At 39.9% G+C, this 22,041-nt stretch overlaps 1 protein-coding gene across 1 annotated transcript in view; it reads right to left on the bottom strand.

Moving 5' to 3' along the window:
* Positions 1-63: 63 nt before the first annotated feature.
* The window catches only part of tmem39a (transmembrane protein 39A), a 30,058-nt gene continuing 8,080 nt past the window's right edge, over positions 64-22,041 (bottom strand). The window contains exons 2-9 of the mRNA XM_053616401.1: positions 21,015-21,231; positions 17,623-17,845; positions 15,789-15,872; positions 15,008-15,162; positions 4,833-5,160; positions 4,541-4,728; positions 2,563-2,683; positions 64-958 (exon numbers count right to left, since the gene is read on the bottom strand). Of these exons, the coding sequence (XP_053472376.1) occupies positions 719-958; positions 2,563-2,683; positions 4,541-4,728; positions 4,833-5,160; positions 15,008-15,162; positions 15,789-15,872; positions 17,623-17,845; positions 21,015-21,127 (1,452 nt within the window). The 5' untranslated portion in view covers positions 21,128-21,231 and the 3' untranslated portion in view covers positions 64-718. The remainder of the gene's footprint in view (positions 959-2,562; positions 2,684-4,540; positions 4,729-4,832; positions 5,161-15,007; positions 15,163-15,788; positions 15,873-17,622; positions 17,846-21,014; positions 21,232-22,041) is intronic.

The raw sequence follows: 22,041 nt of genomic DNA, 5'->3' as shown, positions 1-22,041 counted from the left end.
AATGCTGCATTGTATCAAATACTGCAAGTCCGACAGACTACGGGCCCGGACCCAGCATCTATGTAGCCATTAACCATGTTGAAAATAATGGCAGAAGGTAGGCTCCCATAGCATCCTGGGATTTGGCACAGAGATGAACTTAAATAAACAGGAAACAAAGTGGCATCTACTAAGCTTCAAAACGCTGTTGCGACAGGAAAAAGTGGAGTCCAAGAAAAGAAAAAAAAAAAAAGAAAGTAAATTTAAATGCACCAATATCAGGCTATCGACAGTTCATAATCATAAAATACAGTAATGCAATGAAGAGAAATAATACAGCATTCACTATACAAGATCGAATTTCATCCACTTGTCAGACCTCCATCTAGAGTGCACAGCTGAACTCCTCTCTTCACTGGCTGCCCATTTTGTTTTGTTTTTAAGAGCATCTTTGGCGACATTTGGACGTCGTGTGGGAAACGTGCTAAAAAGCATAGACGCTTCTCCCCGTCTGCTTCTTTTTCCACCGTTTGGTTTTTTTTTCCCCCCAAAACTTTTACATATGGGAAGAAATGACATCACGTCATGCAAACGTAATGCCCTGCGTTCATTCATGTAACAGTATACAAAATAAAATATTTTCTTAAATAGATAGAAATGTTGCAGGAAAATAGAACCGTATCAAAAGAAATACCAGCTGGAGTTCACAGTCATTTGATAAAACACCCTAAAGCACACATCACTGTGACTTGAGACCCAGGCTGTTGCTGTTCAGGGGGTACGAGTAGGCTTTGCCCAGCACTATGCGGTCCCGCAGCAACTTGAACAGCACATAGTAGTTGCAGAAGAGAATGAGGCCCAGCGAAAGTGTGTGATTCCAGCGCTCGGAGCGCAGCAACGAGTACAGCTGGTAGAGCACCACGCTCGACTCGATCCCGATCAGAAGGTTCAGGATCCGCAATGGCTTATGGAACAGGAACTGAGGAAGAATGGAAAGATAGTACGTAACCTTTATGTTCTGGTCATGACGTATGGATATAACGAGGCAATTTCATTAGCTTATACAGAAAGATATATTTAATATTATATAATAAAAACATTCTCTGGCTACTTTAAGACGAACACCTGCTCATTCATGCAGTTATCCAAATCAGCCAATCATGTGGCACCAATGCACTGCATAAAACAATGCAAATACAGGTCAAGAGCTTCAGTTTATATTCATATCAAACGTCAGAATGAAGAAACAACGTGATCTCTGTGGCTTTGACTGTGGCATGAATGATGGTGCCAGGTGACTGGTGGGAGTATTTCAGAAACTGCTGATGTCCTAGGGTTCTCACTCACACACACGTCTCTAGATTTTACACAGAATGGTGTGAAAAACAAAATACAGGGAATCTGAAAATTCAGGACCCACTGAGAGTAAAACATGTACTTAATTTTGTATTTATTATTTACAACATATGCTCTGTAGCACAGTCACCCTTCACATTCTCTGCATTTTCACAGATGCTGTATCATGTTTTTGCGGATTTTACTCAAGATATTCCCATTGTTTCCTGACTTTTTGGACACACTGTACTTGGTGTTGAGAGCTCAGTGCAGAATTTGAGCTGACATGTAGGCTAATGTAACTAAAATAATCACTTTTTACAACTGTGGTGAAAAGCACAATGAATGCATCTCAGAATGCACAATGTGTTGGACCTTGAGGCGGATTGGCTACAATAGCATTTGTCCAGTCTTGCTGGTTATTTAAGTTACTGCAGGCTTCATGTCAGCTCAACTCAGTCTGGAAATTCTCCTCTCACCTCTCGTTTCCACCCACAGAACTGCCACTCAAGAAATGTTTTTTTTTTTTGTTTGTTTGTTTGTTGTTTTTGGCACCATTCTGTGTAGAGATTGCTGTGTGAAAAAATCCCAAGAGATTGTCAGTTTCTGAAATATTCAAACCAACAACCCTGCCACAGTCCAAGTCACTGAGATCAGATATTTTCTTCATTCTGATGCTTGATGTGAACATTAACTGAAGCTCTTTAATTAACTGAGCTGTATCTGCAGGATTTTATGCATAGTGCTGCTGCCACATGATTGGCTGATTGAAGACTTGTATTAATGAACAGGTGCACATGCATTCCTATTGAACCCTTTCATGTATATATTATTTATACACATATCCAGGTTATTTAGATTTTTTTACACTTAAAACGGCCTGATATGAATTCTGATTGTCTAAATAGTAAAAAAGGCTAAAACACTATATGTATGAAATAATAATGATAACACTACCACTACTACCACCACCACCACCACCACTACTACTAATAAAAAGCTTCAAATGTCCAAAACATTCAGGTCTAAAATATGTCGTGTAGAAGACAAAAAATTTGTAGAAAATATGCTTTCTGAAAATACAATTTAACATACACAAAACAAAACCTAGTTTTTAAAATAATCTGGCACTAAATATACCACAGTTTATTCATAACTGTTATCAGCAACTGGGGGAAAAAATGTACTAGCTGATGTAAACGATATTGTATAAAAGCTTGACTGAAAAAGCAAAAGCTAAAAACTCACATAAAATCTGGCGTGCGAGACGTCAGAGGGCAAGGCCACGTTATATGGCCCCACGGCCTTGTACAGACAGCGACTGTGTCTCACTAACACACCCTGAGGCCAGATTGTGTTCTCTGACCACCTGATAAACCAAAGGAAAAAAAAAAACAAAACAATATTCATGAGTTGTACAGCAGAATATGCGATTGTGGAAATGAAATGCATGTTTTATTAAATAAAATATTTGCTTTGGGTAAACACAATCTAGGCAAACAAATTAATATTCCAACTGCTGGTTTAAACCCTTTAATAAATTAATAAGTGCAACATTAGCCTCTGAGACAATATATTATAATTTTACTAGGGATGCACCGAATGTTCGGCAACCGAAATTATTCGGCCGAGAAAAAAAAAAAAAAAAAAAAAAAAAAGGACTTTTGGTGTTCGGCTGAATAAGTGAAAAGGCCGAATAAATTTGACCGGACAATGATTGATGACGCGACCGAATAGCCTAGCAACCAGAGTGAGACACGCGAACGTCACGACCTCCACTTCCGGCAGCGCGCTCCGAGAGATGAAGGGGCGCGCGCATACACAATCTACATGCACGAGCGGTCAGCGAGCGCATGCTTTTCGGATGTTGACAACCGTGACAGTGTTTACTCTGGACATGTGCGTTTGTTTTGTTTCTGTTCCGGAGTATTCTGTCACGTCGCGAGACGTAAGGGAGTAGAGTACGGAAGCAGGTGCAGGTAAAGACGTATTTATTTAAGGGCAGGCAGACAGATCCAAATCGTAATCCAAGAAACGTAGTCAAGACAGGCAAAGGATCGGGCGATCGGCAAACAGGCATAAACGGGGCAAAGCAGGAATCAGAGTCGTGGTCACAGAAAACAGGGTCAAAACATAAAAACAAGAAACATGAACTAGTACTATGGACTGGGAGCGGAAAAACTGACTAAATGAACTAATCTATAGTTTAAACTAACTAAATCTATCACGGTACATAACATTAACAACGTATCTAACTATACTATATCTACTATAATACTCCGCGAGGCGTACAGGGACGCGAGCGGTATATATCCCCAATATAATCAGCCGTATAGAACCAAATAGAACCATTTTTTTGCACTCTTGTCAATGCACTTTTTTGTTGTAGGCTACAGAGTGTTCCATTCTTTCAGCAGTCAGTTATAGGCCTAACATCGGCTATTCAAGGGGGGCTCAAAGAAGACCACATAAAAATATTTTTATTTTACTCATTTATTTATTTAAAGTTATATTGTGCCTTGTTGGTAGCCTATACCTGCTGGAATGAAAAAAAATGTTCAGTGTTAAATAAATATTCTGAAATTGTAGTTTTTGTAATTGATTTTTCTCTTTGAAAAGCAAGACAAAATTGTAAAAAGCACATTTTGACTATTTAATTTATGCAGTGGTGAAAAAAAAAAGGCAAAATAAATGGAAAAAACATGTTCAGTATTCGGCCTTCGGCCAAGTTTTTCATTATATTCGGCTTCGGCCAAGAATTTTCATTTCGGTGCATCCCTAAATTTTACTTAACATGAATACTGATGGGGGGGGGAAAAAAAGAAATACTGAAATGGAAGGAGAAAACTACAGTTGGAAGTCTAACTCTACAGTCCTTTTCCTTGCCTTTTCTGCTGGGAGAATTTTATTTGCACGTAATCCGCTGCTTTAGTTGACAAAGCAGGAAAGCCGAGTTTTCTGGTGTCTCCGTATCACCATAGCAAGGTGTCAGAATTTGTAAATGCTATGGCGAAAGCATAGTAAATAATCAGAAGTACTGAGTAAATATTAGAGGTACTGGAACTGTGGTATAATCTCGAAGAGACTTTTTTAGTTCAGAACCAATAAAGCCTTTTGGGTTACGTCTTTGCTAAAACATCTTCAAGATTATACTACTATACCAGTCACCTTGGCTCACTAGGCAGACTATAAATCCAAAAGCATAGATACTGTTGTTAACACTCACGTGTGTTGTGGCGCGTTGCTGTAGGAGCCGTGCTCGAGTCGCTGCCAGCGGCCCAGGTGTGCGGCGGAGCGGTGCAGCAGGTCGCAGTAGCTGGGAGGGAGCAACTGACTCATCAGCATTACGAATGCGTTGATCCACACCATGATCAAGTGCTCACATGACCAGCGCATGTCATAGTACTGTGTTTTCTTGGAATGGGGAGAAACACAGACAGAAAATATGCAATTATAATCCACAGTTCAATAAATGAAGTTGACTCGTGCCTATCTGAAGTTTTGTGACTCATACTCACCTGGACGAAACAGAGCGGTAAGAAGGCCACGTAGTACGCGCTGAACAGAGAATTGAAGAGCACCTCTTTGATGCGACGGTTAAAGTCGCTCTTGAGCTCCTCCACCTCGCTGCGTATGAGCTCGGGAGAGGGCGGGCATGTGTGGGCGGGAACATGGGTGGGGCTGAAGAATTGCTCCCGCAGATTCTCTCGCACAAGCGCTAAGAAGTCCTTGGGTCGCTGCAGAGAGCCGTCTGTCCCGTCCGGCTCTGAAAATGAGCAGTCTGTCGGCGCTTGCTGAGTTCGGCCCTCTTGGTGAAAGCAGCACAGTGGCACATATACACCGAACCTGAGGACAAAGAAACGTGGAATATAGGTCATAAGATCTTTCATGTGTATTAATACGCAGAACTTCATAGTCATTTGCAAGTTTCAATGTGAACTTAACAGACATTTAAAGGCTCATGGAACACCCTGTTAAAATTTTTGTATGACACCAAATTTGACGGGTATATTCAAGATCCAGTCAATTTTGAATAAACTAGTGAGAAATATGATAGAAGTACTTTGTGGCCTAATACTGTAATAAGTCCTCCAGAGCTGCACATCAGAGTTGAAAGTTCAGGTCACTTTCATTGCTACATAAATGGTTTGATACTCTATTGTTCAGAACATTCATGATGCATTTAGAAAAACAAACGTTTACCTAAATTACGTATCTTGCCCGAGAGAGAATGCTGATTAGACTTGGATGGGCAAGACGCACAGTGGCTCAAGTGGAAGGTATACGGATAAAGAAAAGAAAATTGCACATGGATTTCGAGCACATTCTTTTGTACCTTGCTGAAAAAGACGAGCAAAAGACAAGAAAAGTCATATGCAAAAGGTGTTCTCAATCCACGCACCGTAAAACGACCAACTTGCCGAGGAACGTGGCCGATCATCATCATGCCCTCGACTTAAGATTCAGCATGTTGAACAGATATTTGCTTTCTGGAGGGCAGCAGTGAAGTTTGGGGTCATTCTGTAATTGGTTCAAACTATAACCGCTATAACTAGCATTTTGGCACTTGCGTTTGGGGTTAAATTAATGCTCAGACAACTGCAACATTCTTTCAAAGTCCTGATTGGACAGCACACTACAGCTCTAATACGTGATTTTAGAACACATCAGAGCCGGTACGAATAGAGGACTGCTTAAAACATGAATCTAATAGCGCATAATACACAGCATGGCAGGTGATTTATGCAAGTTCCAGCCCTCCACTCAAAAGAGACAATCTCCTCGCTGGTAAAAGCCCGGTCTATCAGATTCTGACACATAATTACACAGTCAATACTCATGTTACCATTACCATCATGTTACCGGGATGAAAACACAGCACTCTGGAACCTTTTCCCCACTCACAAGCCTTTTAAACAGTATACTTGAAGTATACTTCACAGTAGGCTCTTGGATATCTACAAATCACATCTACAAATCAATGGGACTGCCATTTATTCAGATAAAGCATGCTATTACAATATTTTAAACACTTCTATGATCTTATGATTTATGATCTTTGATATAAATGAATGCGGCCTACCAATAGTACAAGCCTGCAACTGGAGCTGTAGCTAAGGTTAATTAGCAACAAGATGCCTCCCTTCTCCATGGACGACTTCCAGAAACTTTTACAAAAAATTACAGTTCTGGAAACCAAAATCCACAGGTTTGACGACTTCCAGAATCTTCCACAGAAAATTGCAGTGCTGGAAACCAAAATACATAGGTTAGAAGTGAATGTGGATGTGAATGGACTATGTGGGAATGACACTACTTTTCCATGGACCCAGAATAATGGACAAGAGCATATTAACAACTAATTACCACCAACAAGAGGCAGGAGAACTATGTACAGGGTGATAAATTTAACAGTGGTAGTCCTCCCTGGAACTCTCTTGGTGGAAAGCCTAAGCGTATTTCATTTACCTGGGAAATGGGAGGATGAGCAAAAAGCAGTGCCCAGCGCCCTGAGATATGTGATGCAACTGGCTGGCCTGCATGATCATCTAGACAGAGCGCCTCTTCAACCCCTGTCCTTAATAGAAGACAACCATGGACAGCTGCTAAATGGAAACTTAGCAATAAACCTTCCCAACAAGCGTCTGTGCAACTGGAGAACAGAGGAAGTGAGAGACTCAGCAGATTGGTGGCACTGAACTCATGAGTTCAGTGCATTTTATTAACAATTTTTACCTTTTCTGGGAACGCAGACATCTTTTTAAGGCTGATGGAATCTGCCTTAACAAGTCAGGAGTAAAACTGTTCAGCTCCAACCTATCTTACTTCCTGCGCCATTCGTCTGTTCCCTCTGACAAGGACAAGAGACAAGAGGAATACACAACACAATGCACCAGGAATGTTGAAGAAAGTTCTGACCATGGGACAGATCAGGGCCAAGAGGAAGAGTCTCCACACCCCTCACTAACAACCACCATTGAGGATTTACCTTCTTCACCTCCCCGAACCCCATTTAAGTCACCCCTATCTTCAGACACCCTCTCTCCCTCCTCCTGGAATTCACTGACTACATGAAAGATGTACTGTTGGGACTAAACTTACCCCCCGCCCTACTCCCATTTTCTTTCCCCTAAACGGCCCTCACTGTCCACCTCCACCATTGACATTTAGTCCTCAGCCAGTTTTGACACATTTGTCACACTCCAATACAGCAGGCTCCAACTGATGTATGCTGGGCCCTGGCTACAAGGACAAGCCAGGGCTCAGTGTGCCAGTAGCTTTTTCAATTCCTATGTCGATAGGTAAGAGAAATAGAACAGTGAATCTGCTGAGAAAGAGAAAACGCTTTGCAGATTCCGCAAATTTAGCATTAATTCCTCGTCAGCCACAGCCTGATGCAAAAAATGGGACAGATGGGACAGTTTTTAAACACACTAAATTTAGCCTTATTAAATATTAGGTCTCTGGCAGGAAAAACATTTTTAATTAATGATTATAAAATCATGCTCAATCTTAATTTCATGTTTTTAACTGAAACTTGGTTAGACCAAGATAACAGTGCAGCTGTTCTTATTGAGTCTTCCCCTCCATGAGAAATGCAAGGCGGTCCTTCTTCTCTAACATCATCTCCAAAAACAATAACGCACACACCTTGTTTGCTACTATTGACAGGCTAACCAAACACTCCTGTGTCAGCAGCCTCTGACCTTTTATCCACCAGAGCCTGCAATGACTTTGCCTCTTTCTTTACTGACAAAATAAAAAAAAAAATTAGACAAGCAATCAGTGTTTCCATGTCAGTTACAGGATATGTACTGCCTCTATGTCCATCTACAAACACCTCAATTAGCATGACACAATTTCATCCTATCACTCATGAAATCTTGGGGGACATTAAACAACAGCTGAAATCCTCCTCCTGCTGCCTTGATATTCTGCAAACAGGCTTTTTCTAAAAGGTTTCTAATTGCATGACCTCAGAACCATTAGAAATTGTCAACTAATCTCTTCTCTCAGGTTTCTACCCACAGGCCCTGACAACTGCCATCATCAAGCCACTCTTAAAAAAAGAATAATCTAGACTCGTCACTAATGAATAATTATAGACCCATATCAAACCTCCCGTTCTTAAGTTAAATTATTGAAAAAGCTGTTTTTCAACAGCTGAACGATTACTTAGAACTAAACGACTGTTTTGATGTCTTCCAGTCAGGGTTCCGACCAAATCACAGCACTGAGACTGCTCTTGTTAAAGTCTTCAATGACATCCATTTAAACATAGACAATGGCAGAATTTTAGTCTTAGTATTATTGGATCGCAGTGCTGCATTCGACACGGTTGACCACAATATATTATTAGACCGACTAAAAAATTGGGTGGGACTTTCTGGCACTGTACTAAACCGGTTTGAATCTTACTTAAGAGACAGGGACTATTTCGTGTCTATAGGCAATTACACATCTGACATTACAAAAATGACCTGCGGATTTCCCCCAAGGCTCCATTTTACATGCTTCCACTGGCTCAGATTATGAAATACAACAAAATTTGTTACCACAGTTATGCAGATATGACACAGATTTACATAACCATTTTGCCAGGGAAATATGATCCCATAAAGGCTCTGAGGAACCGCATTGAACAAATTAATGATTGGATGTGCCAAAATTTTCTCCAATTAAACAAAGAGAAAACTGAAGTTATTGTTTTTGAGCTAAGAAGAAGCGATTAGAGGTCAGCGCTCAGCTTCAGTCTGTAATGTTAAAGACCACTGACCAAGTCAGAAATCTTGGTGTAGTTATGGACTCGGACTTGACCTTCAACAGCTATATTAAGACCGTTACAAAGTGAGCCTACTACCACCTAAAAAATATTCAAAGGGTTAGAGGACTAATGTCTCAGCAAGACTTAGAAAAACTTGTCCATGCATTTGTCTTCAGTCGACTCGACTACTGTAACTGTGTCTTTACGGGTCTCAATAAGAAATCAATCAGACAGTTGCAGTTGATTCAGAACGCTGCTGCTCGGGTCCTCACTAAGACTAAAAAGGTAGATCATATAACCCCAGTCCTAAGGTCGTTGCACTGGCTTCCTGTCTGTAAAAGAACTGATTTTAAAATACTGCTGTTGGTTTATAAAGCACTGAATGGTTTGGGTCCAATATATATTTCTGATCTACTGGTACATTATGAACCATCCAGACCTCTGAGGTCGTCTGGAACAGGTCTGCTTTCTGCTCCCAGAGTCAAAACTAAACGTGGAGAAGCAGCATTTAGTTTTTATGCTCCACATATCTGGAACAAACTCCCAGAAAACTGCAGCTCTGCCAAAACTCTGTTCTTTTAAATCAAGACTGAAGATTTTTCTTTTTGCTGCTGCTTTTAATTAAATCATCATGGTATTTTAATTAATATCTTATGCTGCACTGTAACCTTTTTAATCTGTTTTAACCTGTTTTTATTACATTATTTATTTATTTATTTATTTATATATTTTTAATGTGTTTTCTTTTTAAATGTTGCTGAGTGTTGATTTTATGTTTTATGTAAAGCACTTTGAATTAACCTGTAAATTTACCTTGCCTGCACAGATTAAGGGCACTTTGCTCTGTTGGTTTTTTTCAGAAATGCTTATGCGCAGTAGCCAGAGCAAACTGAATGTATTTTCCTGTGTTGATTTCAAGTCCATGTTTGAAGCATCAACTTGTTGCTGCTTGTTCTGTGTCTCTTCCCATTCAAGGAGATTGAGGCCTTGGTCTTGTATGATTGAAAATAACTGCCTGGGAGCATCACCAAGAAAATTAAAATCACGTTTGAATTATTTTGTCATTTATCTGTTTGATGAAGAAATTTGCACTCAAAAAACAAACAAACAAACAAAAAAAAAACCAACAGAATTTTGGGTTTATTTATTGTTTGTTAAGTTTTATTTTGAAATAAAAAATGAGAGCATACACCTGGTATTGGTATCAAAGTAAAAATTTTAAACATTTTCCATTGTGACAGCCCTCGAGCACACAAAATTGACTGCTAAGTCACTAAAGCGGAACTAAAAACATGAATGCTAGCTTGCTCAGACTCAGAGAAATTCTTATGGACAAGTGACCCCACTTATGCATGTCTTACCTGATCTTAGAACCGCCCAATTGACACCAAAAAAAAAAAAAAAAAAAAAAAAAAAAAAAAAAAAAAAATACAGATGAAGAAAATGTAATCACAAATTATTCATGCTACTGCATATTGTCTGAGCACACACTAATATCAGTTGCAGATCAGACGTAAAGTTCCCTGCAACTTTATGGTGTAATGCTTTTACAATCTGCAGTCAGTTTTGCTATGGCTGAAGCTGCACCTGTTGTGGCTCAATTATGTGGGCTTTGTGGTTAGCAAACTGTCCCGTGAATTAAATGCCACGCTTCATTCTGCCGAGACTGCAGTTACACTTACCTTACACGTATCACATTTGCGCTGTATGTAACAGTTTGTACTTTGCCCCTATATTTGTCTTGTGTGTTGCCCCATAGTCTACAGATAAGACGACAATAAAAATTTACTTAAGATCATTGACGTACCAAAGATGCAGGCCTGCAGCCCGTGAAAGAAAGTCAACAGTTCAGTAACGCTAGACTTGGAGACCATACTAAATGTTTACACACCACTGTGTCAGAATCCACAACAAAATCTGATAACGTTAGAGACCAATTACTACTAAATGGAGAAAAAAACAAAACAAAAAACACACAACTGTGGCAGTATAGTGAGTGGAAGGTCCAGTGTGCCACCCAGTCTCACTTTTTGGAAGCGCATGAATTGGCTTGGTTTAAAAAAAATTTTTTTTAATTGACATGGAAGGTATTAATAATAATAATAATAATAAGCAGAAGAAGAAGAAGAAGCAGCAGCTGTGGTAAGCTAAATTGCAGACTAAAAGAAATGAAAGAGTATATGATTAGCTCCTTTTAATAAAGTTTCTAAAGGAAGGACCGTCATTTGAAAATGAAAGCATGAAAAAATTATTTCCATCATACAACAGGTTTTTTTGTGCCCCATTATCCTGCAGTACAGGTCATCATGAACAATTCTGCACAGTCAGTGAAATGAAATTACCCATCAGGTGATGAGTGGAACTCTTCTTTTTGATGATATGGATGCATTACATTTAAAAAAAAATAAATCAATCAAATACTGTGTTATATAATACAGCATTCTCCAAGAGTCTAGAAACTGCATCATGAATTTGTCTGTTAAATGTCCCTCAGCATAGAAACTCTGCTGAACCTCGGACTGTCTAATGGACATACCACCACCTACCAATCGATAGCAAATATACCTTTTCCGCTTATTAATATTTAAAACAACATGAATACGTAAAGTGCAGTGGTACTTCAGTTTGCAAAGGAGCACCGCAATAACATCAGAGGTTATGACTCAAAAATACACCAAAAGAGCACTCCTTTTTGCCCCAATAAGAGAGATGAGCCAACTGACATGTGCATTCGAAATGATTCACATGCTAGGTCAAGGTAAATGGAGAATATTTAAAGTTTGTTCATTTGAAATAAAATACATCAATGTATGTTTTACCTACACTTTAAATATACACTGATCAGTCATAACATTACAACCAACTGCCTAATATTGTGTAGGTCCACCCTGTGCCGCCAAAACGGCCCTGACCAGTCGAGGCACGGACTCCACCAGACTTCTGAAGGTGTGCTGTGGTATCTGGCACCAAGACGTTAGCAGCAGATCCTTTAAGTCCTGTAATCTGTGAGGTGGGACTTTTTTTTTTTTTTTTTGTCCAGCACATTAACATAGATTGAGATCTGGGGAGTTTGGACCCCAAGTCAACACAGTGAACTCTGTCATGTTCCTCAAACCATTCCTGAACATCTTTTGCAGTGCAACAGGGCGCATTATCCAGCTGAAAGAGACCACTGCCATTAGAGAATACCATTGCCATGAAGAGGTGTACTTAATCTGCAACAATGTTTAGGTAGGTGGTACGTGTCAAAGTAACATCCACATGAATGCCAGGACCCAAAGTTTCCCAGCAGAGCATTACCCAGAGCATCACCCTGCTTCTGCCAGCTTGCCTTCTTCCCATAGTGCATCCTGGTGTCATGTCTTCTCCAGGTAAATCTCACACGCACACACGCGCACGGCCGTCCATATGACGTAACATGAGAAAATGTGATTCATCAGACCAGGTCACCTTCTTTCATTGCTCCATGTTCCAGTTCATGATGCTCACGTGCTCATTGCAGATGCTTTCGGTGGTGGACAGGGGTCAGCATGGGCACTCTGACCGGTCTGTGGCTATGCAGCAAGCTGTGTGTTCTGACACCTTCCTATCACAGCCAGCATAAACTTTTTCAGCAATTTGTGCTACAGTAGCTCTATTGTGGGACCGAACCATTTTCACCGGTTGTCCTTCATTGGACCACTTTTGGTAGGTACTCACCACTACATACCGGGAACACCCCCACAAGACCTGCTGTTCTGGAGACACTCTGACCCAGTTGTCTAGCCATCACAATTTGACACTTGGCAAATTTGCTCAGATCCTTACACTTGCCCATTTGTCCTACTTCCAACACATCGACTTTGAGAACTGACTGTTCACTTGCTGCCCAGTAAATAAATAAATATATAATCCCACAGTTTGACAGATTCCACTGTAACGAGATAGTCAGCGTTATTCACTTCACCCGTCAGTGGTTTTAATGTTACGGCTGATCAGTGTATATATTTAACATCACTTTACTATATTCCACCAAAACACTGTCAAAATGGTTCTTCTGTCCAAAAGAACAAAGATTAAACAGGCCTACTACAATGTGTTGAGTATAACATTATACAAATATTGTTAATGGTGATGATTAGAACGTTATTATATACACTTTTTTGACAAGCGTTCTCCTGCTCAACACCATGAGCAGCAAGAATGGAGAAAATGTCAGGCATGTGAACATGTGACAACTAATTTCTTAAGGGATTACATCAAAAGGTGTTTTTTTTTTTTTGTTTTTTTTTTACTGTGTATTACTGTAAAATCACTTAATCCACCAGCCAGCAGAGCTTTTCGACTGCCACAGATCCCCGCTGCTCAGCGGGTAATATTACACCTCTTAAGCCTTAAACGGTATGCAATACTTATTTTCTTACCTTTTTGTAGGCTAACAGATCTGGATAATTAAATCATTTATATGCCATCAAGTAAAATTCAATAAACGGACAAGTTTAATAACTGGCTTGATCATTTAAAAAAAGTGATTGTTAAGGATCTTACCGGGAGCCTACAGTGCGACTTGGAGCAGGTAATCAGCATTTCTTATCAACAAGTTCAAGTGACACATCAATGACCATATTTTCTGTCTCTAATACACTTCACTGCATGAATTGGAGTACTGAATGACCAATGAACAGAGGAAAAGTAGACAAGTTAAAAAAAATAAAAAATACATTTCTGCATAAACATGACCTAAAACATCAGATTTTTACACAAGTCCTAAAAGAAGGTAAAGAGAGCCCAATTAAACAAATGAGACAAAATGGTTATATTTGGTCATTTATTTACTGAGGAAAATGATCCAATATTACATATATGTGAGCGGCAAAAGTATGTGAACGTCTAGGATCAGCAGTTTAATTTGAAGGTGAAATTAGAGTCAGGTGCTTTCAATCAAAGTGATGATGATCAGGGGTGAGTGAGCACCCTGTTTTATTTAAAGAACAGGGATCTATCAGAGTCTGATCTTGTTTCTGGAAGTGTACCATGGCATGAACAAATCAGATTTTTGAGGAGCGCAGGGAGTTGTTGGTTTGTCAGGCTGGAAAAGGTTACAAAACCATCTCCACAGTCAATTAGACTGTGTACAAATGGAGGAAATTCAAGACCATTGTTCCCTCCCCCAGGAGCGATCGACCAAGAAAGATCACTCCAGGAGCAAGATGTGCAAGAGTCCACGAGGGCACAAAGGGGCCCAGGGTAACTTCTAAGCAACAAAAGGCCTCTCTCACATTGGCTAATGTTAATGTTCATGAGTGCACCATCAGGAGAACACTGAACAACAATGGTGTGCACGGCAGGGTTGCAAGGAGAAAGCCACTGCTCTCCAAAAAGAACACCGCTGCCCTTCTGCAGTTTGCTAACACTCACATGGACAAGCCAGAAGGCTATTGGAAAAATGTTTTGTGGACAGATGAAACCAAAACAGAATTTTTTGGTTTAAATGAGAAGCATTATTTTTGGAGAAAGGAAAATACTGCATTCCAGCATAAGAACCTTATCCCATCTATGAAAGTATCATGGTGTAATCCTGTTTTGCTGCATCTAGGCCATTGCCATCTTTCATGTTTTGAACCAACCAGCCTTGTTTAACAGTGACTCACCTACTCTTAATGGCAGTTATTGCTGCAAAAGCGAGTCACACCAGATACTGAAAGCAAAGTTTCACATACTGTTGCCACTCATATGTAATACTGGATAATTTCTCAATAAATAAATGACCAAGTATAATATTCTTGTCTAATTTGTTTAAATGGTTTCTCTTTTCTATCTACTTTTAGAATTTCTTTTTTGCAAGTACCTGATTTATTGTAATTGGGTTTTTTTCGTCAGAAAGAAAATTCCATTTAAATTTTTTTTTTTTTTAAATAACGGAGCAAGAAGGAATTCATATGAGCTTACGGGTAGCCCAAGAAGAGCAGGTTAAGCACTGAGTGGGTCCTGAAGAGGTTGACGAGGGTCCAGCAGAGAATCCAACCACACAGAGTGAGGAGACTGAGTCGGGCCACAATCAGCAGCACATACTGCACAAACGAAGACGGGCTCGCCTGGGAGGCCTGGCATGGACAATCAGGCAAAAACAATTATTAAACCAGTTGATGCTGTTTAATAAAAGCTGTAGTCAGAAATCACTACAGCAGATCATCATTAAGTAAACAGATCTACAGAGACTTTCAAATATGATGACCCCTGACATGTTTTATGCTGGTTAAAACTAACAACTAAAAATATTCCATCAGATTTACTTAAGGTTTTGGGTTTGTTAGACCAGAGAAGTTTGCTGGATACACTATAAGAATCTACTATAAAACTGGGACACACTCATAGTGCTTTTGTGAAGGGAAAATGTGGCGTTTTAAGCAGCATCTCATAATAATGCCTGCATGATTTTTCCGAGAACATGAAAACCATTTTTAGATAACACTTTGGGCTATTTTGGGGAAATATTTTCCCATTTTGGGGTGGGAATTCTGCTGAAACCTGGCAACTCTCCCCATCGGCTTTGCTGGGTTGTCCCACAAAGCACAACATTAAATAAAATAAAAAAAAGTGTTACAGACTAAATGTAACTAAATGTTATAGAAGCTGTGTGTATTTTGACTACGAAGATGCGCGACTGCGGATTTCCGTATTAGAGGAAGAAGGACTGTACAAGGCTGTATAACACAGATGTAGGCGGTACCTCTGAGACAATGGTCCATACTAGTCTTCTGGCCAGCATCACGGTAATGAAGATAGCCAGGTGGTAGTCGATCAGATAAAAGTTCTATGAACAGAAAGAGACCACACATTAGATGAAGATGAACACCTGTGAACAAATTCAATACATTTTTAATGTATTATAACCAGACCTTCAAACAAAAATAGCTGAAATCTTAAGCTCAATGCTGATAGCATTTTTTAAAATTACCCTTACAGACAGAGGCTGGGTGATATGGACAAAATTTTATATCACGACACGGATCATTTCTTTTCAGGAAACAATATACATCACAATATATTAAGTTGTGTCTATAACTGGGTATAAAATATAACCGCATGCATAAATGACTGAACTGCGGCATACTTTAGAAATGACCATTTTCTGGTCAGTGTCTGGGGGGATAATTAATTCCAGATAAAATGCATCAATGTACAAACTAATTTATCAGTTGCTCCATTGTAAAACATAGAAAGTCGATCAGTTCTTGCATTTTAATATGCATCAAAGCAATATGGTGGTGCACATTGCTTTGATGCATATTAAGAAAAGCACTTTATTTTATATATAGAAGTACGTTATTTTTAAATTAGACAGAACTTCAAGTTGTGGGAAAAAAAGCATCATTGTGATTTAACCAGCCTACAACATGTCTTTGGACTAGGGGAGGAACCTGGAGGAAATCCCCGAAGCACAGGGAGAACACGCAAACTCTGTGCACACACGGTGGAGACGGGAATCAAACCCCAAACTGCAGAGCTGTGAGGTAACAGCCTCTAAACCTAACCCTGAGCCTTCAGAACACTCACAATAAGGATGGATAGTGACAAAAAGTTTGCAGCTGAGGCAGAGGACTTATCTCCTCCTGAATCCCCAGGGCTAAATGGAGACACAGTAGGTAGCGGTGCAGGTCCTCTGCCCTATCTATTTGAACCATTAGCCCCTGGCGTGACTACGGAGGAAAACAAAACAAAACCGGAGGAATGTGTTGGAATGGTAGCTAGCTTAAGCTTTTCACGAATAAAAGGGGGAAGGTTCTTCCCTTCAACACAGATTCTCATTGCATAGTTTTGCATGCGACGACCTGGTAATTAGCTCAAAAGGTAAGTAAAATTGTCCTGGTTAAAAATCAGACGCATACCTCATTTGAAGGGATGGAAAAGTCCTCGGGACTTAGTACCGCTTCATTGTTTAGACGCAAACTGCTTTCATGAGCAAGTCGGAAGTCCACCTTTCTCCAATTCTCATAGCTCGCCATAGAACGCACCCTCAAACTCTTACACCACTGAAACAAACACCTGCGACCCATTTGAACGCCTCTCATTTACTACATCTGTAGGAAAGCACCACGTGCCGTCGTGAATAATTAAAAGATAGCATCTTATAGGATAAGAACACGCAGGCTCATGAATAATTATGAGAGACCGACACGTCATCGAAGTACTACAGTACATTGCCAGGTCACTGCCTGTGATGTGTCACAAGACGAGATTTTAAACCAGGAAGACGAAAATAGTGGAAAAAAGCCAAAAATTAGCTTTCTCCTACAGTTTAAATTAACGGATGCTAAGATTGTCTTTTATGACGTGCGATACGAACACCTCTGTTAAAATCTCAGAAAATGTAGTTTAGTGTTTCATGACGCTTTAACTACTTTAATTTCCACACCAAATTTCATTTATTTACTTCCGTTTGACTCACTCTTGCCTTTAATACGTTTTCTTTCACTCTGCATTTACATTCCCTTTTTTTATATTTTCATTCTCCTATTTTTAGTTGCTACCTAATGTGTGTGTGTTGCAGCAGTAATACACACCAGCGAGGTAGAGGCAGCAGGGTGGATGTGAGGATACCACCACACCGTCCTGTAGATGTTAATATACTGCACAAAGAGTGCCACCAGCAGGTACAGGAAGAGCAGGAACTCGAAGAGCAAGCTGCTGTCCAGAGGAAGCTCAGGGATGCGGCAGTGGCGCACCGGCTCGGGCGTAATCAGGGTCGTGAGAGGGGGAGCCGTCAGACCCGATGAATTACTGTTCCTGGAATGAGAGAGTCACACGTTATTGCTGACGGTTTGGTGTGATGTAACCCGAAGCTAACTGAGTTACCACACTGAAGTTACACTGATTATTTCCCCAATAACAGAAAATGCTTTGTTTAGTTCCCTCCCCCAAAATGCTTTGGTTAATCTTTCCCTCAGCGGTCTCTCTTTTTCTCCCCCACCCTCTCTTGAAATTAATAAGACAAAAGATGCAGCTTGTTACCAAGAAAAGTCCTGAAGTCTTTCCTGTGTCAAAAAACAAAGTTACAGCTTTACCTCCACCTAAAGGTCGACCGATTGATCAGTTTTGCCTATAATCGATTATACAGTACGAGAGCGGCCTCTAGAGGTGAAATAAAAACTATTACTGACAAATTTTGTGGTGTTATTTGAAGTCATTTCAAATAACACACAATAACATTTCATGTGTCAGTGTTGACACATGAAAAGATATAATCAAATATTTACAAAAATGTGAGGGGTGTACTCACTTCTATTACTAAATATTAAGGTAAATAAAAAAATATATACTATTTATTTCATTTTTAAAAAGTACATAGTACAGTCAGTACTGTTTATTTTTGTAATAATGTTCAGCTAGATTTTATTTTGAGTGTTATGTTTTCATTCAGTATAAGTTTTGTAAAACTATCGGTTGATTAATCGGTTATCAGAAGGTACTGCCCAACTTATTACTACTTACTGACTTAATACTACTTATACTGCTGACAGGCAAACAAGCAGAGTGTTAAGCATGACCATTTAGAATAAAAACATTTGAACTGGAAATACCTGATAGATTTGGGTTTTTTTTTTTTGCTGTGTATTTGCTCCGTTTCTAAACAGTAGTAGACCAATGTCCAGACTGCCTGATAAATCAATTCTGTAAGAGGCCTCACACTCTGACTGCTGGCAGTCAATGAGCTGCATGAAGTACACTGCACTGAAGTGTAGGTCTGAACACCACTTACTGAATATCTGTCATCTCTGTCTCAAGTCAAGAGCAGAATAAACTCCACTCGCCAAACAGGCTTCTCCAGGATGAAAGTCATTGATTTTAAACAATAATGCTTTAGAAGTTAATTTAAACAAACCCGAATTGGTGCAAAAGCAAAACCCCGAATAGCGAAGGAAGTAATCTGAGCAGTTTGATTGCAACAGTGTGTGCTGGAATCCAATGAGACGTGCAGAGTACAATAAACCTAGTGGCACATTGATAAGTGAGATAAGCGTGTTGCCACTTACTGGATAAAGAAGGGCATTAAATAAATGTACAATTCATTAACATTTATGGTGCATAAGTGTTTGTAGCTTACTAAAGTATAATGCTGCCCTTAGTTACCCCATCAAGTAAGTATTGTGTACCGGATTAGCCTACTGACTTTAAAAGTACACATCATTTTAACTTCGTCCATAAACAAAGCATGGACTGAGAACAATGGAAATTATTTATCCCTCCCGTTCCAAAAATATTGGATCTGCAAAGCCAATTCCATTGTTTTTGCTATACAACAAAGATATTTGTGTTTGAGATCAAAAGATGAGTATGAGAAGATAGATCAGAATTTCCACTTTCATTTCCTGATATTTACATCTAGATGTGTTAAACAACTTAGGTAAGCAAAAGTATAGGAACAAACAGATGTAATTTAAAGTAAGCAACACTTAATATTTGGTTGCATATCCCTTGCTTGCAATAACAGCATCAAGCTGGCAACCCACTGACATCAGCAAACTGTTGCATTCTTCTTACTTTTCAAGGCTTTTAGTGCGGATTATGAGCTGTATCAGTTTTTGTATGGTTCAGGGCTTTCTCCCTTCGGTCCCCTCTTCAGGAGGTGAAATGCTGCTCAACTCGGTTAAAATCTGGTGATTTACTCGGTCAGTCTAAAACCTTCCACTTTCCCCCCCTGATGAAGTCCTTTGTTGAGTTGGCAGTGTGTTTTAGATCATTGTCTTGCTGCATGATGAAGTTCCTCCCAATTAGATTGATGCATTTCTTTGTAAATTGGCAGACAAAATGTTTCTGTAGACATCTGAATTCATTCTGCTGCTACCATCATGAGTTCCATCATCAATAAAGATTAGTGATCCTGTTCCAGAAGCAACTATGCAACCCCAAGTCATGACACTACCTCCACCATGCTGAACAGAAGAGCTTGAATGTTTTGGATCATCAGCAGATCCTTTGTTTCTCCACACTTTGGTAGAGGTTAATCTCGGTTCCAAAACTTTTGTGACTCATCTCTGTATTTCTTTGCAAATTCCAATCTGGCTTTCAGATTCTAACTGCTTCCAATGGTGGATTGTGATACCTTCATCCCTCTCCTGTGGAGGTCGTCGGTGATGTCGCTGACTATTGTTTCTGGGTTTCTCTTCACAGCTCTCACAATGCTGGTCATCAACTGCTGTTGTTTCCTTGGCTGACCTGTTCCATGTCTGGTTGTTAGTACATCAGTGGTTTCTTTCTTTTTCAGGACATTCCAAACTGTTTTATGAAATGGCTCTGGGTTTTCCCTCTGTTCTCACCTTCAAAATGCTTTTCTCCCATAGACAGCACTCTGGTATTCATATTGGTTAATCCATTTTAACAACAAAACACAAACAGTCTTTACAGGCGAAACACAGAGCTTAACCCAAGAGTAGAAATTCAGAGCTACTAATTGTTTAAACAGTCAATTTAACAGGGCAGACCTGGGCAACATGAAACGCCTATCAGTCACATGTTCCAATATTTTTGATTACTAGAAAAATGGGTGGATTCAAACAAAAGGTGCCATGTTGTTTAACACATCTAGATGTAAATATCTGGAAATGAAAGCTGAAATTCTGATCCATTGTCTCATTCATCTTTTAATCTCAAACCTAAATGTCTTCAGTGTATAGCAAAAACAACAGAATTGGCCTTGCTGTTCCAATACTTTCTCTCTCTCTCTCTCTCTCTCTCCCACCTACCTTTTTAAAAGCTCCATTAAAAAAAATGGAACTGAACCAGCTACAGAGGTCTGATCATACGAACAAACTCACACACCCTGAATTATCACTGCTCAACAATTAAAATGACCGGGATGACTGAAACTGACCCCTAAGATCTATGATTTTTGGAACTGTACATTATGAGATATGTACTGGAGTAGGTGTATGGACAGAGACACGTGAAACCGTACCTGCTCCTGTGGCCCGTGCCGTTGCTGAGGCTGCCCCCCACCAGTGTTTGCAAGGAGGGCAATGCCGAGCGGCTCAGCTGCTGTCTACTCGGACCCCTGCGGCCCCCGGGCATGTCCAGCTCGCACGGTGCCAACCACCAGCACCACCACCAGCGCAATACCAGCAGCTCCCAGCTCCAACGTCCTCACGGCCTCCTCCCCCAGCACAGCCCGGCCACTGTGGGTGGGAATAAAAATTAAAAGAAGAGCAAAAACAAGATAATTATACACAGCAATGTGGAATTTAAAATAACCGGGGATTCAATTTCATAACACAAGATATGACAGATTCGAATTAACCTGACATGAACAGAATACATAGTATAAGGAAACATTAAGCCAGAATAATGTGAAAAATGGTGTGAAAACCCATGTAAAAAGAGATGTACTTTAAAATTTTAAGATTAAGGGAGGGGTGGGGGAAGCATTCAAACTCATTCAGACTGTTTACTGTCTCAGTGGACAGCAGCTGGCATTGAGGAGCAAGCCAAACTAACAACTATTAAAATGATCAAGATTACACACACTTCCTGTCTGGTCATGTTGTGTTGGTAAGCGTAATGCAACATGTCGACAGAATTTCGCCGTCTCGAATATCGCAATACAAAATACTGTTGAGACGAATTTTGCATCTCTGAGGTGCATCACGATATTGAGCTCTACTTTTTATGACACACCAAGTAGCAGCTTCAGGTGCACTAGTGTACAGAGCAAGAAGTTTGCGAGTGGGAACCTGACTGCCTCGAAGCATGCTTAAAGAGCAGTCCCAAAATATGTGTTAATCAGAAGGAAGGGTTACGACATGTGTTAAACACGAGGCGTGCAACCTTTTTTCACTTGGCTCAAGGGGAAAAAAAAATACTGAAACTGATGGTTCTATTGATGTTTGCTTGATATGAGGTCTGACATGCAAGTTGAAATCAGCATCCGTGTGCATCCGTCAGCTCTTGATGCAAGTCACACAGGCATCCAAAATAAGTCAGTGTGT

This window comes from Ictalurus furcatus, chromosome 26, assembly GCF_023375685.1.
Source record: "Ictalurus furcatus strain D&B chromosome 26, Billie_1.0, whole genome shotgun sequence".
NCBI classification, from domain to species: domain Eukaryota; kingdom Metazoa; phylum Chordata; class Actinopteri; order Siluriformes; family Ictaluridae; genus Ictalurus; species Ictalurus furcatus.
This window is presented reverse-complemented; position numbering and strand designations above follow the sequence as displayed.